Below are 27246 nucleotides of genomic sequence, written 5' to 3'. Positions count from 1 at the left end.
TTTTTTTTTCTATTTTTTTTTTTAAATTTCAGATTGATATGAGGATAGGTATGTTTAGGTTACATTGTTTTCATTTCTAAGGTAGTATTCAAGCTGTAGTTGAGCCTTTCACCCAGAGGCATGCTGAACCCCCTCACATTATGCACATGAGGTGAGACCTTGCTGATCACCCTCCCTCCTTCCCTGTTCCCTCTACCCCGTCCCTTCCCAACTGTGCTTGACTGTACTGGTGTTTTTCTTTCAAGTGGGCCTGTAGTTGTTTATATATTGGTTTCATCGAGTACATTGGATACTCTTTTCCTTATTCTTGTTATACTTTACTAGGAAGAAGGTGTTTCAGCTCCATCTAGGTAAACATAAAAGATGTAAAGTCTCTTATCTTTTCTTAAATGGCTAAATGGCAAAATGGCATTCCATAGTATACATATGCCACAGTTTTTAAATCTCTTCATGAATTGATGGGCACTTGGGTTGATTTCATATCATGGCAATAATTACCCTTATTTAAATTTTTAAATGTTTCTTCTTTATTAAAGAGGCTTCTGTTATTTTTCTTTTTTTATACTGAAAAATAAAGTTTATTCATTTAAAAAAATAGAAGTTAATAAAAAACTGGGTAATTAAAAATTTTTACTTTTCTATAAAAATATTTGTAGTATTAATCTAATGCTTTTAGGGGAGTTAGTGGTGGGTATGGCCTTGTGTTGTTTAACTGGAGAATTCTGATTTAATTGTAGTGTCTTCAAGAGATTTTTATATGACTCATCTGAGCTGAAATTTCTGTTTTGGTGGCAGCAGTGGCTTGCAGTCATGGTGTTGGTCTAGATGTATGATCATGGAGTAAGATTCTGTCATTGTATTCTGAGATTCTTTTATTATTTTATTAGTGTAATGACAACCAAAATTTTTCTTTTTAAATAAAATAGACATAAAATTGAAAATGAAAGATCAGAGTTTCTCAGTACTTGATTAATCTTTGGTCTGCTTTTTCCTCTTCCCTTTATTTCTTGGTTTCTAGTGTGATAGTTACCTCGGTTTGTGTTACAGAAGATGGGCTTGAGTTCCCCCTGTAATTCCTAGTTGTCATGTGGTGGTGTCATTGGAACCTGCTTCTCTTTACTGGATCTTGCTGACAAACTGCTTTTCATGTTGTAAATTTTGCAGATTAGTAAAATCAGACACAGATTTTCCATGAGGGTAATGAATCTAAACCTCTGGGACTCTTAAATGAGTTCACGTTAGAACTTTCAAAGTCTTAGTTAAGACATAAGGCAGTGCTGTATTTTCTTTTCTGGTGAAAGAAATGGTCTAGACAGTTATACTAACCAGTAGAACTATGTATCTAATATTAGATGCATAATGAATGATTTTGAAAGCATTTAGAATGGATACTGGGATGGCGCCATGGCTCAGTGAGCAGGGCGCCGGCCCCATATACCCAGGGTGGCGGGTTCAAACCCAGCCCTGGCCAAACTGCAACAAAAAATAGCTGGGTGTTGTGGCAGGCGCCTGTGGTCCCAGCTACTCAGGAGGCTGAGGCAAGAGAATCGCCTAAGCCCAGAGGTTGCTGTGAGCTGTGACTCCACGAAACTCCCAAGGGCGACAAAGTGAGACTCTGTCTTAAAAAAAAAAAATGGAATAGATACTGTAGTCTTTGAGTTAGTTCTGTTATGTAAATATCAGACTTTTGCCAAAGTTCTCTTAGAAAATAAAGGTATCAATCACGGGACAGTTTTTATGTCATGTAGTCATCTTCTCCTTCATGTGTGTGTTTTTTTGTATTTCTTTCAGCTGTGGTAATGGTATATGTCTCCTTCAAGATGGAAGTTTCACTTTCTTCCCATTAGCCACTCTTGTATAATATTTACCATAAGAAAATCCTCTGAAATGATGAGCATGCCAGTGCATTATATATATAATATACAGCCTAAGTGGTAGTTTAGACGTATAAAAAAGACCATGCAAGCTGAAACCACGCGGCAGGACCTGACCTGCAAAAAAATTATGGTTGTTTTGTCACCTTTAAAATCGTCAAAACTTTGAAAACTCTTATTGCTGGTTAGATATGCAGGGAGATTAAAATGATAGTAAATTAATGTTTAGTACACTGTGATGTAGAACATTAGAAATATTGAGAATTTTTTCTCTTTGTGAGAAACTTACTGCAAGTCCTTGGAACCATACTTGCCTTCTCCCTTCTTATAATAGAACTTAGGATATGAAGAGGGCATCTTTTATCTGTCTTAGCAAATTGTCATATTCTGTCTAAGTTTGAATCGAGTTCAGAATTTAATCCTGTCACTTTCATTACTGTGAACTGTCCAGTAGAACTCCTTTAATGCAAAGTACATTTACTGGTGATGCTTCCTCTGGGAAACCTTGGTCCTTTCTGCCACAGCCACTCTCCTGATTTATGAGTTCACCTTTTCTAAGACCCTGTCGCTGCAAGTCTAGAGTCTTTCAAATGACACCAGTGTCCACGTTTTTATGACCATCTGTTGCTTCCATAACTTCATTTATGTTCAATTTGAATTTCCCTTCCAGCATCATTATTTTTTTATATCTTTGGTAGATACTTTAATCTTTGTTGGGTAGTATCTGTTTTTCATGGTCCACTTTTATTAAATGTCACGTGGGTTTATCACTGAGAGATGAGGCGGCAACGTGACTACATGCTTTGCTGTCTGTGCGTGGACTGAACTAATAGCTATTACAGTCACCAGCACTGATAGGCTTTGCAAGACGTGGTTGGTTACTGGTCGTGGTGTGAATCTATTATTTATTAGTCGGTCACTGGTCATGGTACAAATTTATTGTTTATTATTGATTTGTAGACTTCACAGCTAGCAGAAAAGTTTGTAATTGTACAGTTAGTCACAGTTAACAGACTGCGGTAACTGTAATTTGAACTGTGTTGTTATAAAACTGTTATCATGTAACTAAACCATGGTAATTGAAATCTGTGCTTATCACTAAGTAAGGCAAGAATTGCTTTTCTCTTTTCTTTCTCTCTGACTTCTAGCTTATTTACATAGATGTTTAATAATCATGATTACAACGTGGTTTGGGAGCAGGGTGAACAAACTTCTTCTTTTCTGCTGTGTGTTGGAAGAATAGGGCTTGTCTTGGGCCACACATTAAATACACAGGCACTAATGAGAAAGCTGATGAGGTCTGTGTGTACTAGATACTGTTAGTGGTATCTGACACCACAGATAAGGAAAACAGTCCTCTAATATTAATCTGCATGCAGCCTGTGGGCTGCAGGTTGGACACTTCTGGTAAAGCCTGGCTCTGTAATCGCAGCCACTTGGGAGACTGAGGCAGGAGGACTCCTTGAGCCCAGCAGGTCAGACTTGCAGTAAGCTATCTATGTGCCATTGCACTCCAGCCTTGGTGACAAAGTGAGGCCCCATCTCTAAAACCAAATTAATCCCTTCCCACCCTCTCAGAAAACATAGATTTAATTCATCATATAGGAGCAACATTGTATTTCATAACTGTATTTGACTACTTAATCAAAGACAAACATGATTTCTATGTAGCATTTTGAAGGGCAACTGAAATGGATTGTTTTTCTTTTTTCCCCTCCAGTTTTATGTACGGTGAATTGACTGACAAGAAGACCATTGAGAAAGTGAGGCAAACTTTTGACAACTACGACTCAAATTGCTTTGAAGTTCTTCTATACAAGAAAAACAGTAGGTATCAAAATTCCCAATGCCATATGCCCACTCTTTATTAATGCTGTGTTTCAGTAAGTGGCCACTGAACTAAACTGTAGCGAGAGAGTAAAATTTATATTGTTCTTCTCTTGGCAGGGGCAGAGGTAACTGGTGAAGTTAGATAACAAGATCGATAATTGATTCTACTTATGAGAAGCAACCTTTTGAGGAATGGGAGAAAAATTTTAAATGTGACCTTTTTGTATGATAAAGATTCCATAGGTACATGACAACAGCTAAAAGTGCCAGAGGGGCGGCACCTGTAGCTCAGTGGTGAGGGTGCTGGCCACATACAATGGGGCTGGTGGGGTAGAACCCAGCCCGGGCCTGCCAAACAGCAATGATAACTACAACAAAATAATAGCTGGGTGTTGTGGCAGGTGCCTGTAGCCCCAGCTACTTGGGAGGCTGAGGCAAGAGAATCACTTGAGGTGAAGAGTTTGAGGTTGCTGTGAGCTGTGACACTGTGGCACTCTATCCAGGGCAGCATAGTGAGAGTCTGTCTCAAAATAAATAAATAAATAAATAAATAAAAATAAAAAGAGAAATTCATTAACCACTTGTAGTTAAAGGAAAAGGTAATTGGCAACGCGGGGTGTGTGCAGTTACCTTTGAACACAAACAGGTCACGTGTGACGCGGGATACTTGCTTGCTACTGAGGCGCATCCTTTGCCAGACTCAGACTGTTTAGTGTGGAAGGCATCGGAAGTAGTGACTACTTTCAGAACAGGTTATTCACGTTGGGAACATTTGTAGTGATTGTTGTGAGCTGTTCTCTGGAATGAGATTTGTGCATGTTAAAATGTTCCTTATACAATCCCACAATGGAGGCAAACGGTATATTTAGCAGCCGTGTCTCCTTTCTAATCCACTTTCTTGGCATGGTTAATTTTCTCTCTTTTTGCTACTTTCCCAGATTCTTCTTTCTTTCCTTTTGGAAATGAGCAGTCACTTCATAAGATGGGTCAATTTATTTAGTGTTAATGGTAAATGATAGCAAAGTCCTTTGTCATCTTCAGTGGAAATTGATGGTTACCAAATTCTTCCTAAGTTTGGGAAATATTAACATCATCAGGACATTTTTTCACGATTAGTGGCCTGTTGGATTGTGGAGCGTGAAGTCTCATCTCCATTATCTATGGAGTATTTGGAATTAAAATAAGATTTTTATTTTTGTTATAATAGATTTTTGTTATGACTAACAAAGACATCTGACAATTAACTTATTTTTTTTCTGAGGTAGAGTCTTACTTTGTTGTCCTTGGAAAAGTACTGTGGCGTCACAGCTCACAGCAGCCTCAAACTTTTGGGCTCAAGTGATTCTCTTGCCTCAGCCTCCCAAGTACAGGCGCCGGCCACAATGCCCAGCTAATTTTAGAGATGAGGTCTCGCTCTAGCTCAAGCCGGTCTCAAACCTGTGAGCTCAAGCAGTCCATCCTCCTCAGCTTCCCAGAGTGCTAGGATCACAGGTGTGAGCCACTGCGCCTGGCTGCGAACATTTGTCTTTAGTTGTTTTACCTGAGGAAGGTCTTACCTTCTTATCTTTCCTTTTAGAATCAAAGCCAAAGAGATATTTCTGTTTGAAGTCACAGCTAAATGTCATTTGACTCATTACCTTGAAAGCAAACCTTTCCAAATGATTGTATCTGTCCTCTACGGGAGAAAAGCCATGGATATTTTCTGGGTCTTTTTTTTTTACCAGTCCCAAATACATATTGATAATTAATAAGACCCATATGCCAGTAAGTCTTCAATTTTCAAATAGGTTTGCTACACGTATTCCTTGAATGACTTACCCATGTGCCATTAGTTTAGCAAATAACATCATAATATTTCATATTCCATTACTGAGGTGATTCACTCTGACATTTAAGCAGAATAAACAAATCTTTGCCTGATTTTAAATCAACAAAGGTAAGTCCATAGTTGCTGAGTTTCTCAAAAATACCTTAGTGGAGTTTGTGTTTTCTTTATATCATGTTTCAAATCATGTTAATAATTACTTGAATTTTACATTTCCAAAAGCCTCCTTTCAGGGTGGTTTATATATTTTATATGCCTTATAAAACTGTAAATTAAAAGTCTCCTTTCTGTGTATTATCCCCATTGGATTTTGTTTTGTTTTTTACTTTAATTATAAGGACAAGTATTACCTATGTATTGTAAAAGAATTCTACCATTTAAAAGCAACTTTAAAACAATCTGGTAAATGGTTGGCTGAAAGCTTTGAACATCAATTAAAACATTATATTTTTATGACTTTTAAAAAATGTTCAATAGAAAAATTCACATGTCCATAGCAAACAATTTTGGGAATGCCTGAATGCCAAGTCCTCCTGGTGCTTCCGTTAAGTAATTAGGTTAAACACCATTTTGCAGATGGGGAGATTGAGGCGTCCAATTTAGTATGTGTCACAATTAAAACATTTCAGTTTGGGGCCTCTGTTCTTTAAGCCCAGTGCTCTGAGCAGCTTGGGGCTGTTTTTACTGTGGGGAAAGAAATAATAGCTCTGGGACAATGATTTTAAAATGGCTCTTTCTGAGTACACAGAGGGACAACTTGACCGTGAGCTGCTCCCAGTAATCAATGCTGGGCCCTGCTCTGAGTTCCCAGCTGGGACAGTCCTCCCCATCTACCCCTCCCAGGCTCTCTGGCCCCCTGAACCCCATATCTAGACAACAAAGGCTGTTTCACCAGATACTTGGCAGATACTCAGCCTGCTTGGGGAAGTCTGACCACTGTGGCTGGAAAAGTTGAAAAAAATCTACCTTGATCTCTACAGCAGTTTACAGACAGCTCTGACTCCTGCCAGAATGTGAAGAGCTGCTGTTTCATGGGAAGGCCTGACATGTAACATCATCTCTTTCTGTTGAGATTTCCATCAGAGTTGGGAAAATGACTTATTTTTAATGCCCTTTTCTCTTTGTTTATGACCCCTTTGCCTCAAGCTCAGTATGTGGGAACAGCCATAGCCTCTGTGTGCATGAAGGTCTGGGCCTGGCGATTGGTAAAACTGTGCACATCACTCACAGTTCCCAGACACGCTGTGTAAAATAAGAAAACAGAAACCAAAGAACAAGCTTCTCTGGGAGAGGATGTGATTGTTTTTGAAATCCCTGTCTCATCCTACAATCATTTTGGAAAGGGCTATGTCCTTCCATAGACTCCCTGGGATTGTCAGAATTAAGTATTTCCTTAGAAATCTGTGCTCTCTGACTTTTTGAGCCTGGTAGTTAAGTCATTTCATGTTGTGTGAATGTTGCATTCCCCTTTATGGTGTCATTAGGTGAAGGTTTTTCTTGGCCACAGGTATGGAGATGCTTTTTATGTGGTTTTCACTGGCAGACTAGTAACAGCTCTACATTTGTCTCCTCAAATTATAAATGTACAACACTTTTATGATGAAGGTAGAATGTTTGGAGGGGCTTTCCTGCACTGCGGCTGGGAGGTAATATGATGGAAAATCTGTCTTTGGATTTTAATGGAACATCCCTTCTGAGTTTATCACCTGGTGGATAGTTGCTCCTCAGTGGTGTTTCTTGTGCCTTCACAACTGCATTTATTAGTTTGCAAGTACCAGTCTTTGATTTGCCCCCGGAGCCTACAGTAGCCTGCGTGTGAGTCCAGCTTCGTTTTGGGTGAGAGAGGCAGGATGCAGTGGCTCATGAAGATACCTGAGACTCTCACGGGTGGAGGGCATGTCTTCTTCTTTTTTAAGGTCGCCCTAAAAGTTTCAGGTAGGGCATCAAGTCTTGCTGTTCCCCTCTGATGCGGGGATGCAGTTGGAGCGACAGAGAGCTATCATGTACATCTGTGTGACCAATGACAAAGCCTTGGAATGGAAACAGCCCTGTGAATGCTCCTTCAGGAGGGCAACTTATCAGAATATCAGGCATTGCTGTTGCAGTTAATTGGAGACACTTGTTAAAGTGACAAGAGGAGAGAAGCACGCAGGAATGATCACACTTGTTGAGACTATCAGAAGGAAGCTGGTGGGAGTGGCAGTGGTTTAGGGACCCAGAACTGTAAGTGACGCTGGCATTCCCTAAGTGCCACGCCCACCTTTCTGTGTTCCTGCGTCATGAAGTGACACCCTGTGCTTTACTTAAGAATGTCTATATTTGGGGTTGAAAACTATGCTTATTAAATTTGAGCACCTGGTAGTTGATACAAAATAAAGGTTTTAAAATTCTTCATAGCAATTGAAATATTGTTTTGGTGCTGACTCCTGACATAGCAGTTGGCAGGTGGAGGGCAAGGGAAGGCAGGAGGCCAAACTGTGGCTGTGGCTTTGACACTCTTTTTCTCTGTTACAGGAACCCCTGTTTGGTTTTACATGCAAATTGCACCAATAAGGAATGAACATGAAAAGGTGGTCTTGTTCTTGTGCACTTTCAAGGATATTACCTTGTTCAAACAGCCAATAGAGGATGATTCAACAAAAGGTAATTTGCCAAAGAATGATTGCATTTCAGAATTAGGCTGTAACTAAAACACTTTCTTATTATTTTAGCAAACTCTGTGGTTAAACTAAGAAAACAGGATTCTCCTCTGTGGCACTTCTTTTGCTTCATATTCTTACTGGCACTTGTTCAGAATCATTTTTATTCAGCCATATCATTTGAGCAGAAATAGCAGGTCTGTCCAAAGTGGAAATAATGAGTGGTTAAATTCAATTATAATTGGAGGGATTGAAATAAGACGTAAGGAAAAATTTTTATAGATTATTGCTAATTTAGAGTCAATGAAATCAAAATTTCAATGTCCTATTTAATGGTGAGCTTTAGACCAGAAGAATGTAAACTTGTGGGATGCTTGGGAGTCAGACTGAAGCTCAGTTGACTCATTTGATTAAAGTTTTATTAGTTGATCTTTTCAGGTTACTTTCCAGCTTTTATTTATTCAGTTGTATATTTTCCTGGGTGAATGTTGCTGGGCTATGTAAAGAATAATTTTGTCATTAAGAGAGTGGCTGGCAAACCTCTTGAGTAGAGTCTTAGTACAGTGAGGCTGCTGGAGGAATCGATTGTCAGTTGCAAGTGTCTTTGTTTCCTTTTTTTTTTTTTTTTACAGTTTTTGGTCAGGGCCAGGTTTGAACCCACCACCTCCGGTATATAGGGCTAGCACCCTACTCCTTTGAGCCACAGGGCCCTCCCCCTTTGCATCTTTTTTAATTGTTGTATTTTATTCCTAATTTATTTTCCCCAAGTATGTCTAAATTAGAAATTGGTGTCATATGAGCAAATAATTTTAAATACCTTTAATTTTTTGAGTGACTTTTTATTAAGTCTTAACTGTGTAAAATTATGGGGTACAATGTGATGATTTGGTATACAGTGTGAAATACTTAAATCAGACTGATTAACATAACCACTTATTTGTTGTGGTCAAACATATTATACTCTTAGTAGTTTTGAAATGTACATTGCATTATGCACAACGGTGAGGACCCACCAAATACCCTCCCCCTTTTCACCCTCCCTGTCAGCCCTCTCCCCCCTCCCTTCCTCCTTTCTGGACTATAGTTGTGTTTTATGATTCATATGGATGTGTAGGTGATGATATGTTGGTTTCATAATAGCATTGAGTACATTGGATACTTTTCCCCTGTTCTTGAGATACTTTACTAAAAAGAATGTGTTTTGGTTCCAAACAGGTAAATGTAAAAGCTGTAAAGTCTCCATCCTTTTTTATGGCCACATAGTATTCCATAGTATACATATATCACAATTTGTTAATCCAGTCATGGTTTGATGGGCATTTGGGCTGCTTCCATGACTTGGCAGTTATTAATTGGGCAGTAATAAACAGTCTGGTGCAAATGTCTTTGTTGTAAAATGATTTTTGATCATCTGGGTGGATACCTAGTAGAGAAATTACAGGATTGAACAGTAGGCCAACTTTCAGTTCCTTGAGATTTTCTCCAAATTTCTTTCCAAAAAGGCTGTATTACTTTGCGATCCCACCAGCAGTGTAAAAGTGTTCCCTTCTCTCCACATCCACACCAACATCAGTAGTTTTGGGATTTTGTGATGTTGGCTAATCTTACTGGAGTTAGGTGATATCTCAAAGTGGTTTTGATTTGCATTTATCCAATGATTAAAGATGATGAGCATTTTTTCATGTGTTTGTTAGCCTTTTGTCTGTCATCGTCAGAGAAGTTTCTGCTCAAATCTCTTGCCCACAAGGAGATGGGGTTGTTTGTTCCTTTCTTGTTGATTAATTTGAGTTCTCTGTGGATTCTAATTATCAGACCTTTGTCGGAAATATAACCTGCAAAAATCTTCTCCCATTCTGAAGCATGTTTGGTTTACTTACTGTGCTCTTGGCTGTGCAGAAGATTTTTAGCTTGATCAGTAAAATGGAGGAAAAGATGGAAATGGAAATTCAAAGAGGAGTTCTAAAGTTGTCTCAAGAAATTAATGAATTCAAAGACAAAGTCACCAAGGACATGGACATAATGAGAAAAGATATAGTAGAGCAGAGCACAAGGAAATGAAAAAGTTATTCCAGAAGCTTCAAAGTACAGTAGAATCCCTGAGTAATAGAGTTGAACAACAACAACAAAAATAATAGAGTTGAACAGGCAGAAGAAAGGATCTCAGCAATTGAAGACAAGGCTTTTGAACAATTCCAAGAATTCAGAACAGTCCTTGAGAGAGCTGAGGGTTCATTCCAAAAAATCAAACATTTGACTTACAGGAATTCATGAAGGAGAAGAGGATGGTTCTAAAGGCACAGATGCTCTACTCCAAGGTATTTTGGAGGAGAATTTCCAAATGTTGCAAGAGATACAGAATTTCAGGTAGTTGATAGTTTCAGAATCCCAGCAAGAATCATTCTAAATAAAGCATCTTCTGGACACATTGTAATCAACTTTGCCAAAGTCAATATGAAGGAGAAAATCCTGCAAGCAGCCAGACGTAAGAAATCATAACCTACAAAGGGAGAACTATTAGAGTGACTGGAGATCATTCAGCTGAAACTTTTCAAGCCAGAAGACTATGGTCCTAAACCCTCAATCTTATAAAATAAAACAATTTTCAGCCCAGGATCCTGTACCCAGCTAAACTGAGTTTCATTAGTGATGGAGAAATCAAATACTTCACTGATATACACATGTTAAGGAGTTTGTCATAACTGTGAATACTCAGACTCATTTTCCATAATGAGCAGCACAGTATTCTACCACCAAAGTAAACTCACAGAGACATTATTGAACAAACCTAACTTCCACAATGGTGAAAGTGATACCGGACAGGTGGCGCCCCAGCCAGCTCAGCAGCGGGGCTGGAGGACCTGCCCCCTCCATCTTTGTGGTGTTGGGGCAGGTGGCAGAGGAACCAGCAGGCTGGAGTGTTGTTGGAAGGAGGGACCAGACATGATTGGGGAAGACACTGGCACCTCCTCTTTTTCCAGTGCATCCCTGATTGGTCCATTTTCAAAACTTGCTCCTGATTGGTCTGTTTTCAGGACCCGAAAGCTCATTGGACAACTGTCCCTATATAAGCCCCTGAGCAGAGAGCCCACCTGCAGATCATGGCAGACCTCCAAGGGAGAGAGCGCAGAAGAGCAAGAGCTATGACACGTGTATCCTGCTCTGCAATGAGGTTTGGCTCTTTGTAAGAACTGTAACACGTGTATCCTGCTCTGCAAGGAGGTTTGGCTCTTTGTAAGAGCTGTGACACTTGCATAAAACCTATCTTACTGCTGATCTAGCTCTGTGAGGTTTGGCTCTTTGCGAGAGCTGTAACACTTGTTAAATAAAACCTAACCTACTGTTGATCCTGTGGTCCGTTGATTTATTCATCAAATCGTTGAGACCAAGAGCCTGGAAATCCAGTATCAAAAGTCCAGTATCAAAAGGATTAAAAATATCCACTAGACCTTTGGAAAACATCATACCCCAAACACTACCAGGCCTATCAGTTCTCGCAATTAATGTGAAGGGCTTAAATTGTCATCTAAAGAGGCACAGGTTGGCTGACTAGATACAGAAACTCAGACCTGTTATCTGCTGCATACAAGAGATTCATCTTACCTTAAAGGATGAAAAAAGACTCAGAGTGAAGGGATGGACATCTGTGATACAGGAAATGGAAATCAGAAATAAGTAGGGGTTGCCATTTTATTTGCAGATACAATAGGTTTTAAACCCACAGAGGTAAGGAAAGACAAGGATGGACACTGCATATTTGTCAAGGGAAACATTCAACATGAAGAGATTTCGATAATTAACCTTTTTGCTCCCTAGTAAATATCCTTAATTTTAGTGAAATGTTATTTTTAATCTCTTAGGAAACTAAAAATGAAATGTCTTCCTTTTTGCATTTCACAAACATTACCTTATTTCTTTTTACAAAACTGATGTAGACACTTTAATCTTTTCAACTATAATTGGGATCATAGAAAATCACATTTGGTTTATCCCTTGCATATGAATTCATACACAGTAGAACCTCGATAGTTGACCACCTCCCTACGCTGACTACCTTGTTAAGTTGATGGAATTTTCTTAGACTGGACATGCACCATGTGTACATATCGGTACAGGAGGCCTAGTTCCAACAACCTCTGTATGTTGACCAGTTTATTACAGTCCCCGAAGTGGTCAGTTTACACAGTTCTACTGTATATACTATTGCATCTGCTCAGCTGCTGGGTAACACCAAGTTGGAAGAGAAGAAATTTTACAATGTGCAAATCACTTAAAGTATAACATAGGACAATTCATTTTTGCCTGCAGGGCTGAGTATTTGATTTTAGACCCATCTTACCTATTCCTTTGCCTTTACATATAGACCCAGGGACTGGGAAATTTAAAGTAAGTATAAATACTATTAAAAAAAATAGAATAGTCTTTTTAATTGCATTTTGGTTTAATGCTCATTTGTTTGTTTTAAAATCCATAGTCTCTATTCAACAGCTAAAGAATGCACATTGTTTTCATCTTCACATGAGAGTAGAATATCCATATTATAGACCACATTCTGGGTCATAGAATATACTTTAAAAAATTTTAGAAGATCTTATAAAGTATGTTCTCAGGCCACAGTGGAATTAAACTAGAACTCAGTAGCAGAAAGATATCTTGAAAATCCCCAAATAATTTAAAATTAAACATTTTAAAAATACCTCATGGTTCGAAGTTGAAGCCTTAAGATAAGTCAGAAAAATATTCTAAACTAAATAAAAATTAAATACAATTTGTAGAATTTGTGGGATGCAGGAAAAGCAGTGCTTAGGGGAAACATGTAACATTAAACGCATATGTTAGAAAGGAAAAAAGATGTAAAATCAATAACCAAGATTCCACCTTAGGAAACTAGACAAAGAACAGTAATTTAAACCCAAACAAACTGAAGACCAGAAGTAATAAACCTCAGAGCAGAAATCAGTGAAATAGAAAATAGGAGAACATCAGAGAAAATCACCAAACCCAAAGCTAGTTCTGTGAAGAGACCATCCAAGTTCATAATGCTCTATCTAGGCTACCCATGAACAAAAGAAGATATAAATTGCCAATGTCAGAAATTAAAAAAGGGCCATCACCCTCATCTGTGGATGTGAAGGCACAGTAATGGACTGCTGTGAACAATTCCATAGCTACTATTGATAATTTGGAGGAAATGGACCATCTATTTTGAACCATCTTTTTGAAACACACAAACAACTAAAACTCACGCATGGAGAAAAAGATAACTTCAATTGTCCTGTATCTATTAAAAAATTAGTTAATAATGATCTTTCCAAACCAAGAAAATGCCAGCACAAATTGTTTCATTGATTAATTCTACCAAACATTTAGGGAAGAAATGGTACCAGTTCTCCAAGTCTTTTCCAGAAAATAGAAGCAGAGGGAAGTCTCCTAACTACTTCATGAGGCCAGCACTATCCTCACACCAAAACCAGGGAAAGAAACAGTTAGAAAGGAAAATTATAGACCAATGTTTTTTATGAATATAGATGAAAAATGCTCAACAAAAATTGAATCCAACAAAGTCTAAAAAGAATTACATGTGACAACCAAGTGGGATTTATTCCACTTATATTGCAAGGCTAGCTCAGTGTTCAAAACCGAGCTGCTGTAATCCCTATATTAACATGCTAATGAAGAAAAATCATGATTATATCAGTCGGTGTTGAAAAAGAACTTGATGAAATCCAACACTTGTTCATAATAAAAAACCTTCACCAAAGTAGGAATGGAAAGGAACTTCTTCAATTTGATAAGAAGAGTCTATAAAAAACTCTATAGCTAACAGTGGACTATATCTTAAAGTGATATATTCTAAGTAAAAGATAAGTGATTAGGATATGATTTGTGATCTAACATATTCTTCAAATCAATGTTTCTTTCCTTCACACGTGAATGACATCCAGTCTCTAAGCTGTACTGTAGTCTTTTCTTCTCAAAAATAAGATGTATAGACTCATCCTAAAGCATAGTAATACCCTGTATCTATATTTTAAAATTAGCCAGTAATAATCCTTAATACATAATATAGATAAGGATTGTTTTCTCTCATTTACTTTAAGTGGTTTCTCAACACAGCTAAAGTTAGTTAAGAAAAGTACAGTCCTGTCTCTGTTTTAACCTACTGAACCTTCATGGGGTGTTGATAACTATACCAACTATTGATGGAACCTGAGCTGGCAGCATTTTACAGTGAGGTTGGGAAAAGGCTGATTTTGAAGGGCTGATTTTATTTCTGAATTAATTCTTCTTCATTCATCTGCGTCCCCACATCAGAGTCACCATCCTTTGCAAAGCATAGTCTCTTTCAAATGAATAATTCATTTAAACAAAATGATATTTGAATAAGCTCCAGACAACTCAGACCACTTGATTTTTGAACTTTGGGTTTGATAGGCATGTAAATTAGAATTTATAGGGAAAAATCAAACTGCATTGCAAACAGCATGAGAGAAAAATCTCTTTCCAGTGCCAGAATTTGAAGAACAATTTATTTTAAATAGACTTATTTTGAGACTCTGAATTTTTCACATACATAGCAGATTACTGAAAAAGTATGCATACTATGACTATGAATGGTGTATGTGAGCTACTTTTTATTATTCATGTGAGCTATAAACTTAATATGAAAAATTCAATAGAAATAAAATATTTATGCCATTAAGTCATCTTCCTACTATAACCGTGAAAACAACAGTGTAGGGAAGTATGTTTTAAAACATTGGCACAAGAATGTGTCTTTCAGCTTTTTAAGTCAAGTCAAAGGAACTTTTGGGAAATAACAGATTTCATAATACCATGATATCAGAATGGTTTGGGTTTAGAGCCTTGAGCTTGGAGACAAGAGGCTTGCTTTTGATTCAGCCTTAGTTACTTAACATGAGCCTTTTCAGGACATTCACAGGAATATTTTATTGCCTTTATCTTACATTTATCTACTTTTTTTCCTAATCAAAAATGCTGACTGGTGGTTCAGACATAGTCTAGGCCCTGAAGATACAAAGTTTCTTCTCTCCCATTCCCCTGGGGAGTATACAGCAAAAGATTTCTTGATCACTTAAACTCAGTTACGAACTGAGAATAAGGGTGATGCAGGATGTGAGGAGGTGTTGAAGGTGAGAGGAGATTGGAGGAGGTGTGAACTGGTTCTCTAAGGGGTGTAACCGTGGCTGGGTAAGGGGATGACAGCAGGACTGCTTGCTGGGCAGCACGGAGGCCCACTTGAGGCCATTGGTGGACCTCAGTAATAACCTGTGAGCGTGATTCTGTGTTGACGTCCACCTGCAGTTGGTCAGAGGCGTAGATGCAGAGCTGGCTGAAGAGCTGGTTTATCCAGAGCTGGAATTCTGTCAGTTGAGTAATATGAGCAGAATCAGGGAATTCACGGATCAGGTTGTTGGAGATGGTTACAGGGAGTAGGTTGGTGGTGCTTGAAATTTGGAGAAATACTTAGGTGATCAAAGCTCTGCTGGCATATAGTTTTCTAGTGTTCAGAACAGACAAGTGAATCTACACACCTGCAGAGCCACAAGGTAATGCTACAGCAAGGACTTTGTGTCTTCCAAGTGTGAGAAGGCACCAGTGAGCGGAAGAAAGATCCAAAATTGACTGGATTTGAGATCAGTTTCTTCTCCTTTTATTGATGTTTGGACAAGAAACATAGGACTGGAAGTCTTGAATCAATGCACTAATTTTGAATTTTATTTCTGAATCCTATCTGGAACAGTAAGTATAATAATATAATGGCAGCCAACTAATATGAGTGCAACTCTTCCTCAGAATGAATCTTGTGATCACCAGAATATTGTTCTGAATTGATTTTTGCCTTTAATTTTGATGCTGGATAATGTCAATGAAACTGTTGAATTATCTCATGAAGGATGATATCAAACCATTGACAGGAGAGGAAACCAGTTTTGGTGGAGTATTTTGTACACATATATGCCAAGAGCGTTATATTCATTATTGCCCATTTCTGTAATTCTGAAAATTATTGTTATCATCTCCATTTTTGCAGTTGAAGACCTGACATTCAGTGTCTGATTTCAGATCCCGGCTTCTGTCTGTGGCACCACACTGCCTCCTCCTGTCCAGTGCAGGCTTAATCTTTGGTGTGTAACTACTATAATCCCTGGCTCTTCTTTCTCCAAACAAATCCTAATCACAGGTTGAGAATGCTCCCATTCTGACAGAATTATAGTCTTAAATCAAGAAACTTGTAATAATTTAAGGGGGCAAAATTATTTCTTTGTTGTCTTTTGTTCCTGGTACTGAGGACTTGGAACTCTTATTCAAATAATCAGTCTCAGTCAGTGGTACCTGGTACCTTATTTATAATAATACAAAGGGGAAAATTACAGCCAAGAAATCCATTTTGTTGATTATCCATTATCCATATGTGTTCTAAAATAGAGGGCCTGAATTTCTGCCCATTTATATTGTGTACAGTATTTTCAAACAGACTCCAAAACTGCCAAGGTAATTACAGTGTGAGATCTCCTGTGCCAAATAGTTATGGAACATTCTTGCCAATAATTGAGTCAAAAAAAATTCCTGCAGAATGAAAAATCACAGTCAAAATAGCAACCTTCTCCTTGTAGAAGCAAATGGTTTTCTTTAGAGAGGAAACAACAGATGAAATATGAGTAATTATTCCATGTCCTCTCTTTGGCCGAGGGTATAATTGTTTACCTAAGCTTTTTTCTTATAGATTAGAATCTTGTGTTGCAGTCCAGTAGATTGATTTAACTGCCTCTTTGACTTCCTTTTATTTTTAAGATTAAGCAGTCCATGACAAAGAGGTTAATTGCAACTCCATAGAGCTAAACTAATGTTTTATTAAGAAGGAGTTGGCATCCTGCTCTTTTAGGAGAACAAATGTTCTCATAATGCCATGACCAACTTACAGAGCAAGTATTAGGCTCTTCCTATTCAGCTGTCTCTTCACATTACCCTATATCGACCAGATCTAAGTAACATTAGCGAACTTTGCTGAATAATCAGACACCAGTTAGGTCTCTGTAAAGGTGAGATCAGCGAATGTATCACCGGAAAAGTTAGAACTGCTGACGCTTGTTTTTTCTCTGACCTAGGCCGTGTGGCTGCTCCACTTTTTCCAAAGTTTCACTGTACAGTAAGAAAGAGATCAAATGAACTAATTCATCTGATAACACAGGCCATCTTTCCAGACTTGTTCAAGAGCCCAAAGAAATAGGTATAAGGAAATTTAGTGTGGCATTAATGGTGACAGTGAAAAATCTAGAAACTTCTTCAGTCTGATTGAGTGGAGCAGATGCGTGATCAGGAAACAGTAAATACTGAATTCTCAGAGGTGGTGAGAATCAGGTCCCCTAGTGGGCTGGTCTGCGGATAGCAGAGAGAGAAGGCCAAGCTGAAGGGTCAGTGCTTCTCACGGTGCCTGTGTTTGTTTAATAGAGTATTTGGCAGGGATCTGTGCTGATAGTAAGTAAGCAGCAAGGGGTCAGTATCTTGAGAAAAATGCTGTTTGGCAGGAGGGACTATGAGAAGGCCTTAACCAGAGACAAATACAAAGATTACTGAGTGCTTGCTTTGATTTACATGTGAAATAAAATGGTCCTTGGCTTTGGATGGGTACTTTATCTTCTAGGGCATTTTAATTGCAAAACTCATAAATGATTTCTCGATTTTACACCTGCCTTTGGCTTCAATTTCCCTAGGAAGAAAGAATTCTTTCCAAGTCTTTTCTCTTAAATTCTTCTCTTCCAGGATGTCTGAGTCAGGTCTACCTTTGCCACCACCTTCCTTTTTTCTGCTGGAAGTCCCTCTGTTCTCTTTCTGAAGGTAGAATTATAGTCTTCAACAATTCCAGAGCTCCCTCTCCACCTTCTCCAGCCTAAAGCCCCCAGGCTAGAGTTGCATGGCATTAGCCTAGCTCATAGTAAACTCAAATCCCTAGGTTCAAGTGACCCTCCTGCCTCAGCTTCCCAAGAAGCTGGGTCTATAAGCACCTGCCCAGTAGAGACAAGTGTCTCACTGTTGCTCAGTCTGGTCTCAAACTCCTAAGTTCAAGCGATTCTCTCAACTTGGCCTCCCAAAGTGCTAGGATTACAGGTGTGAGCCATCATACTTGGCCTTAATTTTAGTTTTGAATTTACTCTTTATTTAATTTGCTACTGGTTTTAATAAGGCTGGAATAAGGAAGTGGCAGGAGAGATGGATGCAGAGCAAATCTGCTGAGTCAGAAATAAACAGCCGTCATGCAGTGTTGACCTGAAGGTGTCAGGTAACACTGAGGCTGTTAAAGGTTTAAAACAGGGGCAAGGCACGGTGGGATATGTGTTTTAGAAAGATCTTAGCAAGTAAAGTGGATGTAATCTTTAGAGTGCTGCCACACAACTCAGGCAAAAGAGGATATGTTATCTGACACAGTAAGGATGCAGAGAGGAGATTCATTCCCGTTGATACTTATTGATAAGTTGTAATCTATAAGGCTTTGAAGTGAGTGTGTAAATAATAGTGAGAAGAGGATGGTGAATTTCAAGTTTCTGATTTGGGCAATTAGAAATATCACAGGGCCATTTTATGGAATACATGAATGATTCAGGGTTGGGGATGAGAGAGGAAAGTGATGAGATTAATTTTGGACATGTTGAGTCTTAGATGCCTGTAGAGAATCTTAGTAAGATATGACCAGTGTCTGACTGGACACACGGGTTTGGAGCTCAAAAGAAGGGTCTAAGCTGGTTGTAGAGATTGCATGGTTGTTTTGACATTGTCATTGACCTTGAGTGTATAGAGAGTTGGTGGTGTATCTGGGGGCTTTTGGTTTCCTTAGCACATTGCTCAGGGTAAGCTTCAGGGTTGTGTAAGACTTTTTTTGTTTGTTTTAGTTATTAGGATGAGGTCCATTCATGAGGAAGAAATGAGGACCTTCTGCCAACTGATGCCAGTTTACTTCATTTCCAATGTAATTATTGAACACAGGGAGCTGGTGGGACAATGCAAAGCTTAAACGAAACCAGAATTTACCTGGAGAGTTGCGAAGTCTGCCGTCACCGGCACTGTATGATTTGAAGGATAATTGGCTGCATACACCCCAGATTTCTTTCTTCCTCTTCTGTCTTTCACCAGGCTATTATAGCCATTCCTTTGGACAACTGGGTATTTTTCATTTTAGAGAGTTGTTTGGTAAATATTCCAGTGAAAGGTAATAATGTAGAAATTATCAAGTAGTTTTGGCAAAGTCTTTCATGTATCAGAGCTTTTGAGATGCCTTGAGAAAGGGTAATTGAGACGGGAGGATCCAAGTATGATTGGTTTTGTTCTGTTTGTTCACATCTCATTGACATTTCCTTGAAATTAATGATTTTAATAATGGCAATTTGAGGCTCCAGAAGAAATTTATTACCCATTAAATTCACATTTCCTTTCCCTAGCAGCTATTGTTCCTTCAGAAAACATTATTAAGAATTCTAGATATTCCAAAAATAATTTTTAGATATCACTGCAGTTTTTAATAAGCAAGACATAACATTTTGCTCTGTTTCAAGGAAGATGGAAGCGTATGGTATGAATCAATGTGAGTTTTATTGAAATTTGGGGTTATTCTTTCATGTGTGTATATCTACCTACACATACACACATAGTGGGACTATTTTTATTAGGGCAATTCTAGGTGCTCTAACAACCCCCAACTTTCAGTGGGGTCACACAGTAGAAGCATATTTCTTGCTCACATAATGGTCCAAGGCAAGTGACCCTGTTTGGCATGTGGCATTTTTCCACATAGGGATTCAGTAGCTTTGCTGTCGTCTAGGGCCTTGTTGTTATTTCCATCCATCTGGAAGGAGGGAGAGAGTGTGGAGCAGTCACACTTGCTTCCCAAGCTGAGGCACGGCAGTGACACACATCTCTTATGTTCGATTGGTGAGAACTGGGGCGTGGGCCACACCTAGAGGCAAGGAATGATGGGAAATGTATTTCTGGTTGGGCACCTGTTTCCCACTAACAAGCTCATACACTGCCAAGGGGAGCACAGAATCTTTTGGACAGCCACTCGCTTTGGCTACGGGGAGCAAAACAAAAGCTCATATATCAGAATTGCTCATTATTTTATGGCCACACTTCAAATATATGATGATGTCTGCTTAGAGTTGAGACTTAGCCTTCCTTCTGGATGTTGTATGGCTACTAAGATCCTTAGACTATTAGTAAGAATGTTGAATTCCTTATTCATTATGTATGAAAAACTGAGACTTTCTTTCTTTATTTTTAAGGTTGGACGAAATTTGCTCGATTGACACGGGCTTTGACAAATAGCCGGAGCGTTTTGCAGCAGCTCACACCAATGAATAAGACAGAGGTGGTCCACAAACACTCGAGATTAGCCGAAGTAAGTGTGAGCCTGACTTGGCTTCCTGAGATGGTGGTGTTGGTACATTCTTTTTTTCCAAAAATGATTTAATATACATATTTCTGGCTATCATTTTACAAATATTTAGGCAATAACTTATTTTTCCCTTGTAGAAATATAGAAATCCCAAGTATTTATTTTTATCCTCTCCCACTTTTAAAATGGGAATGTAGTTCATGACACCCCAGGTGATGAGTGGAGAGATGATGTTTCCATTGAACTAATGAGGTTGGAGTTCGTTCATTCCTTCATTTATATGCATTTATATATCCCCTTTTGGGGAGTTACTCTGTGCTCGGCACGTGCAAAAGACGCAAAGGTGAATAAGAAATAGGCCCTGTCGTCAAGGAACTAAATATTCAGCAGAGGAAACCAATCGTAGGTTGTAAAAATGCAATGGCTCGGTTCAGTGGGAACTAATTAATGCAGGAGCATTTATCAGGACTTGGGGCCCTGGGGAAGCCTGCTTGAGCGAGGTAATACCTGGGCCAAGTGAACCTGGAAGGAAAAATATAAGAGTTAGGCAGGTGAAAAAAGGGTGGAGGTCATTCCTATCAGGAAGGGCAGCATGTACAGAGGCTCAGAGATGAGAGAATGAGGTGACTCTGAGTGTGACTTCAGTGTGGTTGAATTCAGGTGGGGAAGGATGTGTTAGGTGGTGTATAGGGAGATGATGGTGGTTGGTGTCTCATGTGCTGGGCAATTGACATGGTCGCATTTGTGCCTTAGAAAAACCTGTGAGAGGGGAGATTGGTCCTAACTGGTTTCTTGTGTAATCTTGTGTTTATATTATATGAATTTGAAGTATTTTCCTGAGAAGAGGTCCATAGCTTTTACCAGATTGCCAAAAGGGTCTAAGGCACAAAATGAAGAACTTGTTTGAAATATAGAGTGTCTCAAAGGTTGCCATACACAGGAAAATCAACAAACTCATATTATGTCATATGTTTTCAATACTTTTTATATTTATATATCAACATATAGAAAAGTATTTTGTAATGAATGTTTTATAAATACAGTACATTTAGGTACAGTTTCCCATTTTCCCTGTGTATGTAATGTATGTCGACCTTTGGGACATGCTGTAGTGCCTTGAGGAGAACGGGTATGTCGGAAACCAAAGGGAGACTTTATGTCTTTTGTGTTTACCTGGATGGGGGTGAAGAACGTTCTTCTTAGTCAAGTATCACAGGAATGGAAAAGCAAGTGTCCAATGGATGCAGCACTAATGTGAAACCCGTAGATAAACAACTGCGCCCCCATGTTAGAGAAAAACAATTAAATTCAAGTGGGAGGGGGAGGGAGAGCAGGGAAGGGGGAAATGGGGGGGGAGGGATTGGTGTGCTCGTACTCAGTGGGTGCAAGGTGAGGGTATACAGCACACACCAGGTGAAGGGCTCAACTCCAGCCTGAACTTTACCTAGCAGACAGTGTACCTAATCTTTGCACCCTCATATTAATCTGAAATTTAGAACAAAAAAGGAGTCCTTGTAGTAATTTAGCTAGAATGACAGTGGCCTTAGGGTAAACTGCAGACATACCAAGATTGGAGTCAACACACTGGTTGATAGATTAGAACAGAGTGTGAAACAAGGGGAGGAGGGCTTTGGGTTTAGACAGCTGGGTAGATAGAACGGCCAATATAAAAGGAGAAAAAGAAGATTTGGGGGCAAACGTTGCCCCCAGTGATGTTAGGTTTTGCACGTATCATAGTTGAAGAGACTGATAGGAAATCCCAGTGGCGATCCCTAAAAGATGTGGGATTTTTAGTTAGACACTGAGGAGGGATATTTGGGTCTGGGTTGTAAACCTCAGCTTCATCCTCATGGCTGTGGCTGTTAAAGCCATAGGCTAGACGATGTTACCTGGAGACCAAATTGAAAAAGATGGAGGACGGAACTTAGAGGCAGCCAAAACCTCCATTGTTCACGTCTTCTGTGACCGGCATTTGCATTACTGAAAGATGGTGTGAAAGATGCCAAAATCCAGTAGCTACTGAAGTGTGCTGAGCACTTGGTGGGCGCTCACAAAATACTCTGAGACAACTTACGGAAACCGAGGAAGATAAAACAGCAAATCTGTATGCTTGTCAATGTGCACTGCTGGAGAAAAGCAAAGTGAAGCAGCCCAGAGTTACTCTCCTAACTACTCAGTGAATATTAGATCTGGTTTGGAAAGGATTAGGAAAGCAAGCACCCCAAATCTGGAGAACTCTGGAGTTGTAAGACCACAGTTGACAAAGGAAGTTGTTATAGTTTTCTGCTCTAAATAGCACTGTTAGCTTGGGGAAAGATTAATACTCCGATGTACAGACATGTTTCTCAAAACAAAAATAAGACGTCAGCATTGTTAAGCATTAACTGATTAGAAAGATGATATTTTAAGATATAATGTAGAGCTAGCATTAACGTTTTAAGTGGACAGCAGCTACAGCGTCCGTAAGGCTTGACTTCGGGCTCGCTTCTCTTCTGATTTGAATCGTCTGTTTCTAGATCGTACACAAATCAAGCTGAAGTGTCAGAGCCTGTTTCTGTGACTGTTGACTTTTATAGTCGTGATTTCTTCTTAACTATCCTTAATTCAGAGTTTTTCTTTTCTGAGCTTTACAAGAGGAAGGGGCCACAGAGAGGAGATCGCTCTGCCCTGGGTACCCTGATCGTTCAGGTTGTTTTCTCTGCGTCCAGGGGATGTTTCCTTAGCTTTGAAGATGTTTACATTTCATCAGTTTTATTTTTTATAGAACTTGCGTTCTTGTTTCTTCCCATCTCATTTTTTCCCTTTGCTTTCCCTATTACTAGTCTCTTTATCAGTTATCTCCAATTCATAAACTTGATTCCAATGCAAAATTGCTTTCTGTCAGATCTGAGGTTCGATTTCAGAGAACTTGCAGGAATAACGAGGTCTCCACAGACGTGTAGGCTGCGTACCTGCCGTGTGTGCGCTGAGCAGGGACAGTCCCACCAGGAGCACTGGCTAAGCACTAGAATCCTGTTTCTTCACTTACGTACGTGATCTGCTCAACTCAAGTACCTTATGTTGCGGTTGGATTTTGGGCTCTCTCACTTTCTCCAAGATGCATAAATTTGATCTCAATTCTCCATCCCCTAAATTTAAAGTCGATCCCTCAAATTTGGACCTGATCTCCAGTTTCAAAGGTTCCAGTCAGCTAATTAATTTTCCACATGTGCCGACATCTTGCTGTTGCCCACAGCTTGCTCACTTTCATGCCCAGTGGAGATAAATGTACCCACTGCTGCCCTGTTAGTCAGTGGGTCTGACCTTCTTCGAGTAGACATCTCATCTTCAGAGAGAAAAAAAATGTGTCCGTATTGGTACAAAAATACATTAGAAGATATGATTTCATCCTCCCTCCACCTGAGGCTTATTGCTTATGAAATGGCAAATGAAATACCAATGAAGTGGAGAGTCGTTACTCACTGCTGTGTAGAAAGCCCAGTGAACAGCTGAGATTAAAGAGCACTTTGCGTGTGAGGAAGACAAAGCCCAAACACTGTGCACCCCTTTTTGGGTTTTGCTGTCACCCCGCCCCTCCTCCTCTTCTGCATCTTTTCCTCATGGAGCATTTTTGATGCAAGTCCCTGTCTCAAGACTTGGGTCCCAAATGTCCCCAAATGTCTGAGGAAATATAAGCCAAGGATCTCACCTTGGCTGTGCACTGTGATCGCTGGAAGGCTTTGAAAATACAATTCTCTGAGAGCCAGAGATCCCTTTGCTCATTCTCTGGGGTGGAGTCTGGATGTCGGTATATGGCATGTTTTAAAACATCCCCAGGGGATTCTAATGGGTACCCTGAACTCAGGGGTAACCCCATTCTGTCTCTAGAGGAGAAGGCTTGCTTCGTTCAGGGTACCCAGCAGAGCCAACCGAACCCTTAGCAGGGTAGACATGGTGTCCGAGGGCCACAGTACCTTTAGGGGCCCACAAAATGTTTCAGTTTCTACTAACAGCAGAAGAAAATAATGAACTTTTAGGTAAAAATAAAAAAGGAATGTGTGATATTAATGCTGTTGTAAAATATAATTTTTATAGCAGTGCTATCATAAAATATAATTCTTATTTACTTTTTTAATAGGCAGGAGGGGTCCAGGAGGCCAACAGGCTTATCACCCATGAAGGTGACATTATACCCTGGCACTGAGTTCTGATTTCCCAAATCTCATTTCTTTGTAGTTATACTATAGACTGTGCAGCTATAGATGGAAAAATACTAACATCGAATACGAAGGGAATTTTTGTGTTTAACACAGTGAAATCAGAATTGATGGGCCAGTGTTTGAAAAGTGACAGAAAAGTCATAATTATGTACATCTCTCTCTCTCTGTGTAATACTCTGTCCCAGTGTGAAGCTTATATTCCTGGTAGGATAATTTACTCTCAAGTAATGTAAGACCTTGTAGGAAAAATATGCCTAGGGTAATCGTAGTGTGGGTAGGTACATAAAATATCTTTATTAGTTCTTATAACCCCCATAATACAAATAGTAATTTTTAACATTAATAAAGAGAATACTAGTAATGATTTTCATGGTGTAAATAGTCGTAATGGATATTAGATACTTCGTTTTCCGTGCACATGTATTTCTAGGTGTGAGAGATACTTCAGGACACTCTCCCAGGTTTGATAGAAGCCTGAGTATTTAGCATATTTTTTTTCCTAAAAGGAATTTACTGGGCAGGAAACACAATATTCTTTAATAAAGTCTCGATTTAAGAAAGAAAAGGCAAAAGCTGGCTATAACATTTGCTGTGCTGTGTATACTGCTGTGCCGTCGTCAGGGTCCTTGCTGAGTGTATCACTCACCAGCAGGGTCACCCCAGCGGGGTGCTGGGGTTCAGTGAGGCCATCAGAATGGAAGTTATATTTCCCAAGTTATATTTACCAAATACATGTGAGGAATTAATGACAGTGAGTCACCCAAACAGTTGTTGTATACTCCAGGAAAGGCATGATATAGGTGGGCTTGCAGAGGGAGTGAACAGGAGGCACTGCCCAAAGAGCATGTTTGGCATTGCTGGGGTCAGCGCTGGTCACCACGACAGAGCAAGCCAGCTAGGATGGCAGATGGACCAACCGACTCAGTGGCTGGACGTGGAGTGCCAGCTAGGACGGCAGACGGACCAACTGATGCAGTGGCTGGACGTGGAGTGCCAGCTAGGATGGCAGATGGACCACCTGACATAGTGGCTGGATGTGGAGTGCCAGCTAGGATGGCAGACGGACCAACTGTCATAGTGGCTGGACGTGGACTGCCAGCTAGGACGGCAGACGGACCAACTGACGCAGTGGCTGGACATGGAGTGACATCCTTTGAACAAACTTTGGGACAACTTAAGAGGAAGCCAGAACTATGGAGCATGGTTGGCTTTGAACCTAAGTCATGATAACTAGGCTGTGGCTTGACTGCTGGTAAGTCTGAATTCCTGGGTGCCTGTGTGGGATGTCCAGGTCGCTGACTCCTGTACTTTCTCTATTTCAGGTTCTTCAGCTGGGGTCGGATATCCTTCCTCAGTACAAACAAGAAGCGCCAAAGACGCCACCGCACATTATTTTACACTATTGTGCTTTTAAAACCACTTGGGATTGGGTGATTTTAATCCTTACCTTCTACACCGCCATCATGGTTCCTTACAATGTTTCCTTCAAGACGAAGCAGAACAACATAGCCTGGCTGGTGCTGGACAGCGTGGTGGACGTTATTTTTCTGGTCGATATCGTTTTAAATTTCCACACGACTTTTGTGGGGCCTGGCGGAGAGGTCATTTCCGACCCCAAGCTCATAAGGATGAACTATCTGAAAACGTGGTTTGTGATTGATCTGCTTTCTTGTTTACCTTATGACATCATCAATGCCTTTGAAAACGTGGATGAGGTAAGATTTCTCATATTGTTCTTTAGAGTACTGTGGATCATGAGTTTGGGTGACAGATAATCCAAGCTTCTTTCCAGCTGCCACTTTCAACTGTCCCCTGCGAAGCACTGGCCGCTAGTTATCATATCGGAGGGCCTTAGATTAAGTTTTGTCTATTTCTTTTCCTTGCTGTCTGGTTGAAGAGGGTGTGGTTGGAGGAGCAGAGAAGCTTCCAGAGTCAAATGCAGCTGTGACTCAATACTCTATTGAGAGATGATGAAATAGATTGTATTTCCTTTGAAAAACTGCAGAGTTTAAAAACCCTGTTCATCCATAGAGCTTTGGACTCTTCTCCTCCTGATACACTGACAGCAGTGCAGGAGTTAACATAAAGATGAGAAAACTCTTCTGGAAGAGCAGTTCTTAAATTATCACCACTTTGGTGTCTTCCTTTTAAGCTTTTGTGTTAGATTTTGTCTGAGTGTGTTTGTGGGTAGAAACTGGATTGAATGACTCTGATGTTGGATTGGATTCAGAATTCTGCTCCTTGCTTGTTACCTGTGCGATAGAAACCCTGACACTGTGCAGTGTATTTAGAGGACCGTTCCTGGTCTCTAAGTTAATGATGGGTGATTTTCAAGTTGCTACGTTAGGCTAATAGGATGCAACCACTCATTTTAACAAATACTATATAAATGAGTCAAGATAGGGCATCTCTATTATGAAAATGTGTTCACAGTGATAATGTTACTAAGTTAATTTTCCTAAACACTCTACTC

The 27246-nt window shown here is 39.6% G+C and overlaps 1 protein-coding gene across 2 annotated transcripts in view; it reads left to right on the top strand.

Moving 5' to 3' along the window:
• The window catches only part of KCNH5 (potassium voltage-gated channel subfamily H member 5), a 384504-nt gene that overhangs the window by 62555 nt on the left and 294703 nt on the right, over nucleotides 1-27246 (top strand). For both annotated transcript variants that reach the window (XM_012807979.1, XM_003794435.1), the window contains exons 3-6: nucleotides 3595-3701; nucleotides 8044-8172; nucleotides 20462-20577; nucleotides 26096-26488. In XM_012807979.1, the coding sequence (XP_012663433.1) occupies nucleotides 3595-3701; nucleotides 8044-8172; nucleotides 20462-20577; nucleotides 26096-26488 (745 nt within the window). The remainder of the gene's footprint in view (nucleotides 1-3594; nucleotides 3702-8043; nucleotides 8173-20461; nucleotides 20578-26095; nucleotides 26489-27246) is intronic.

This window comes from Otolemur garnettii, unplaced genomic scaffold (assembly GCF_000181295.1).
Source record: "Otolemur garnettii isolate 467f Iridium unplaced genomic scaffold, OtoGar3 scaffold00081, whole genome shotgun sequence".
Classification (NCBI taxonomy): Eukaryota; Metazoa; Chordata; class Mammalia; order Primates; family Galagidae; genus Otolemur; species Otolemur garnettii.
Note: the sequence above shows the minus strand (reverse complement) of the source record. Positions and strands in the feature narration are given on the sequence as shown.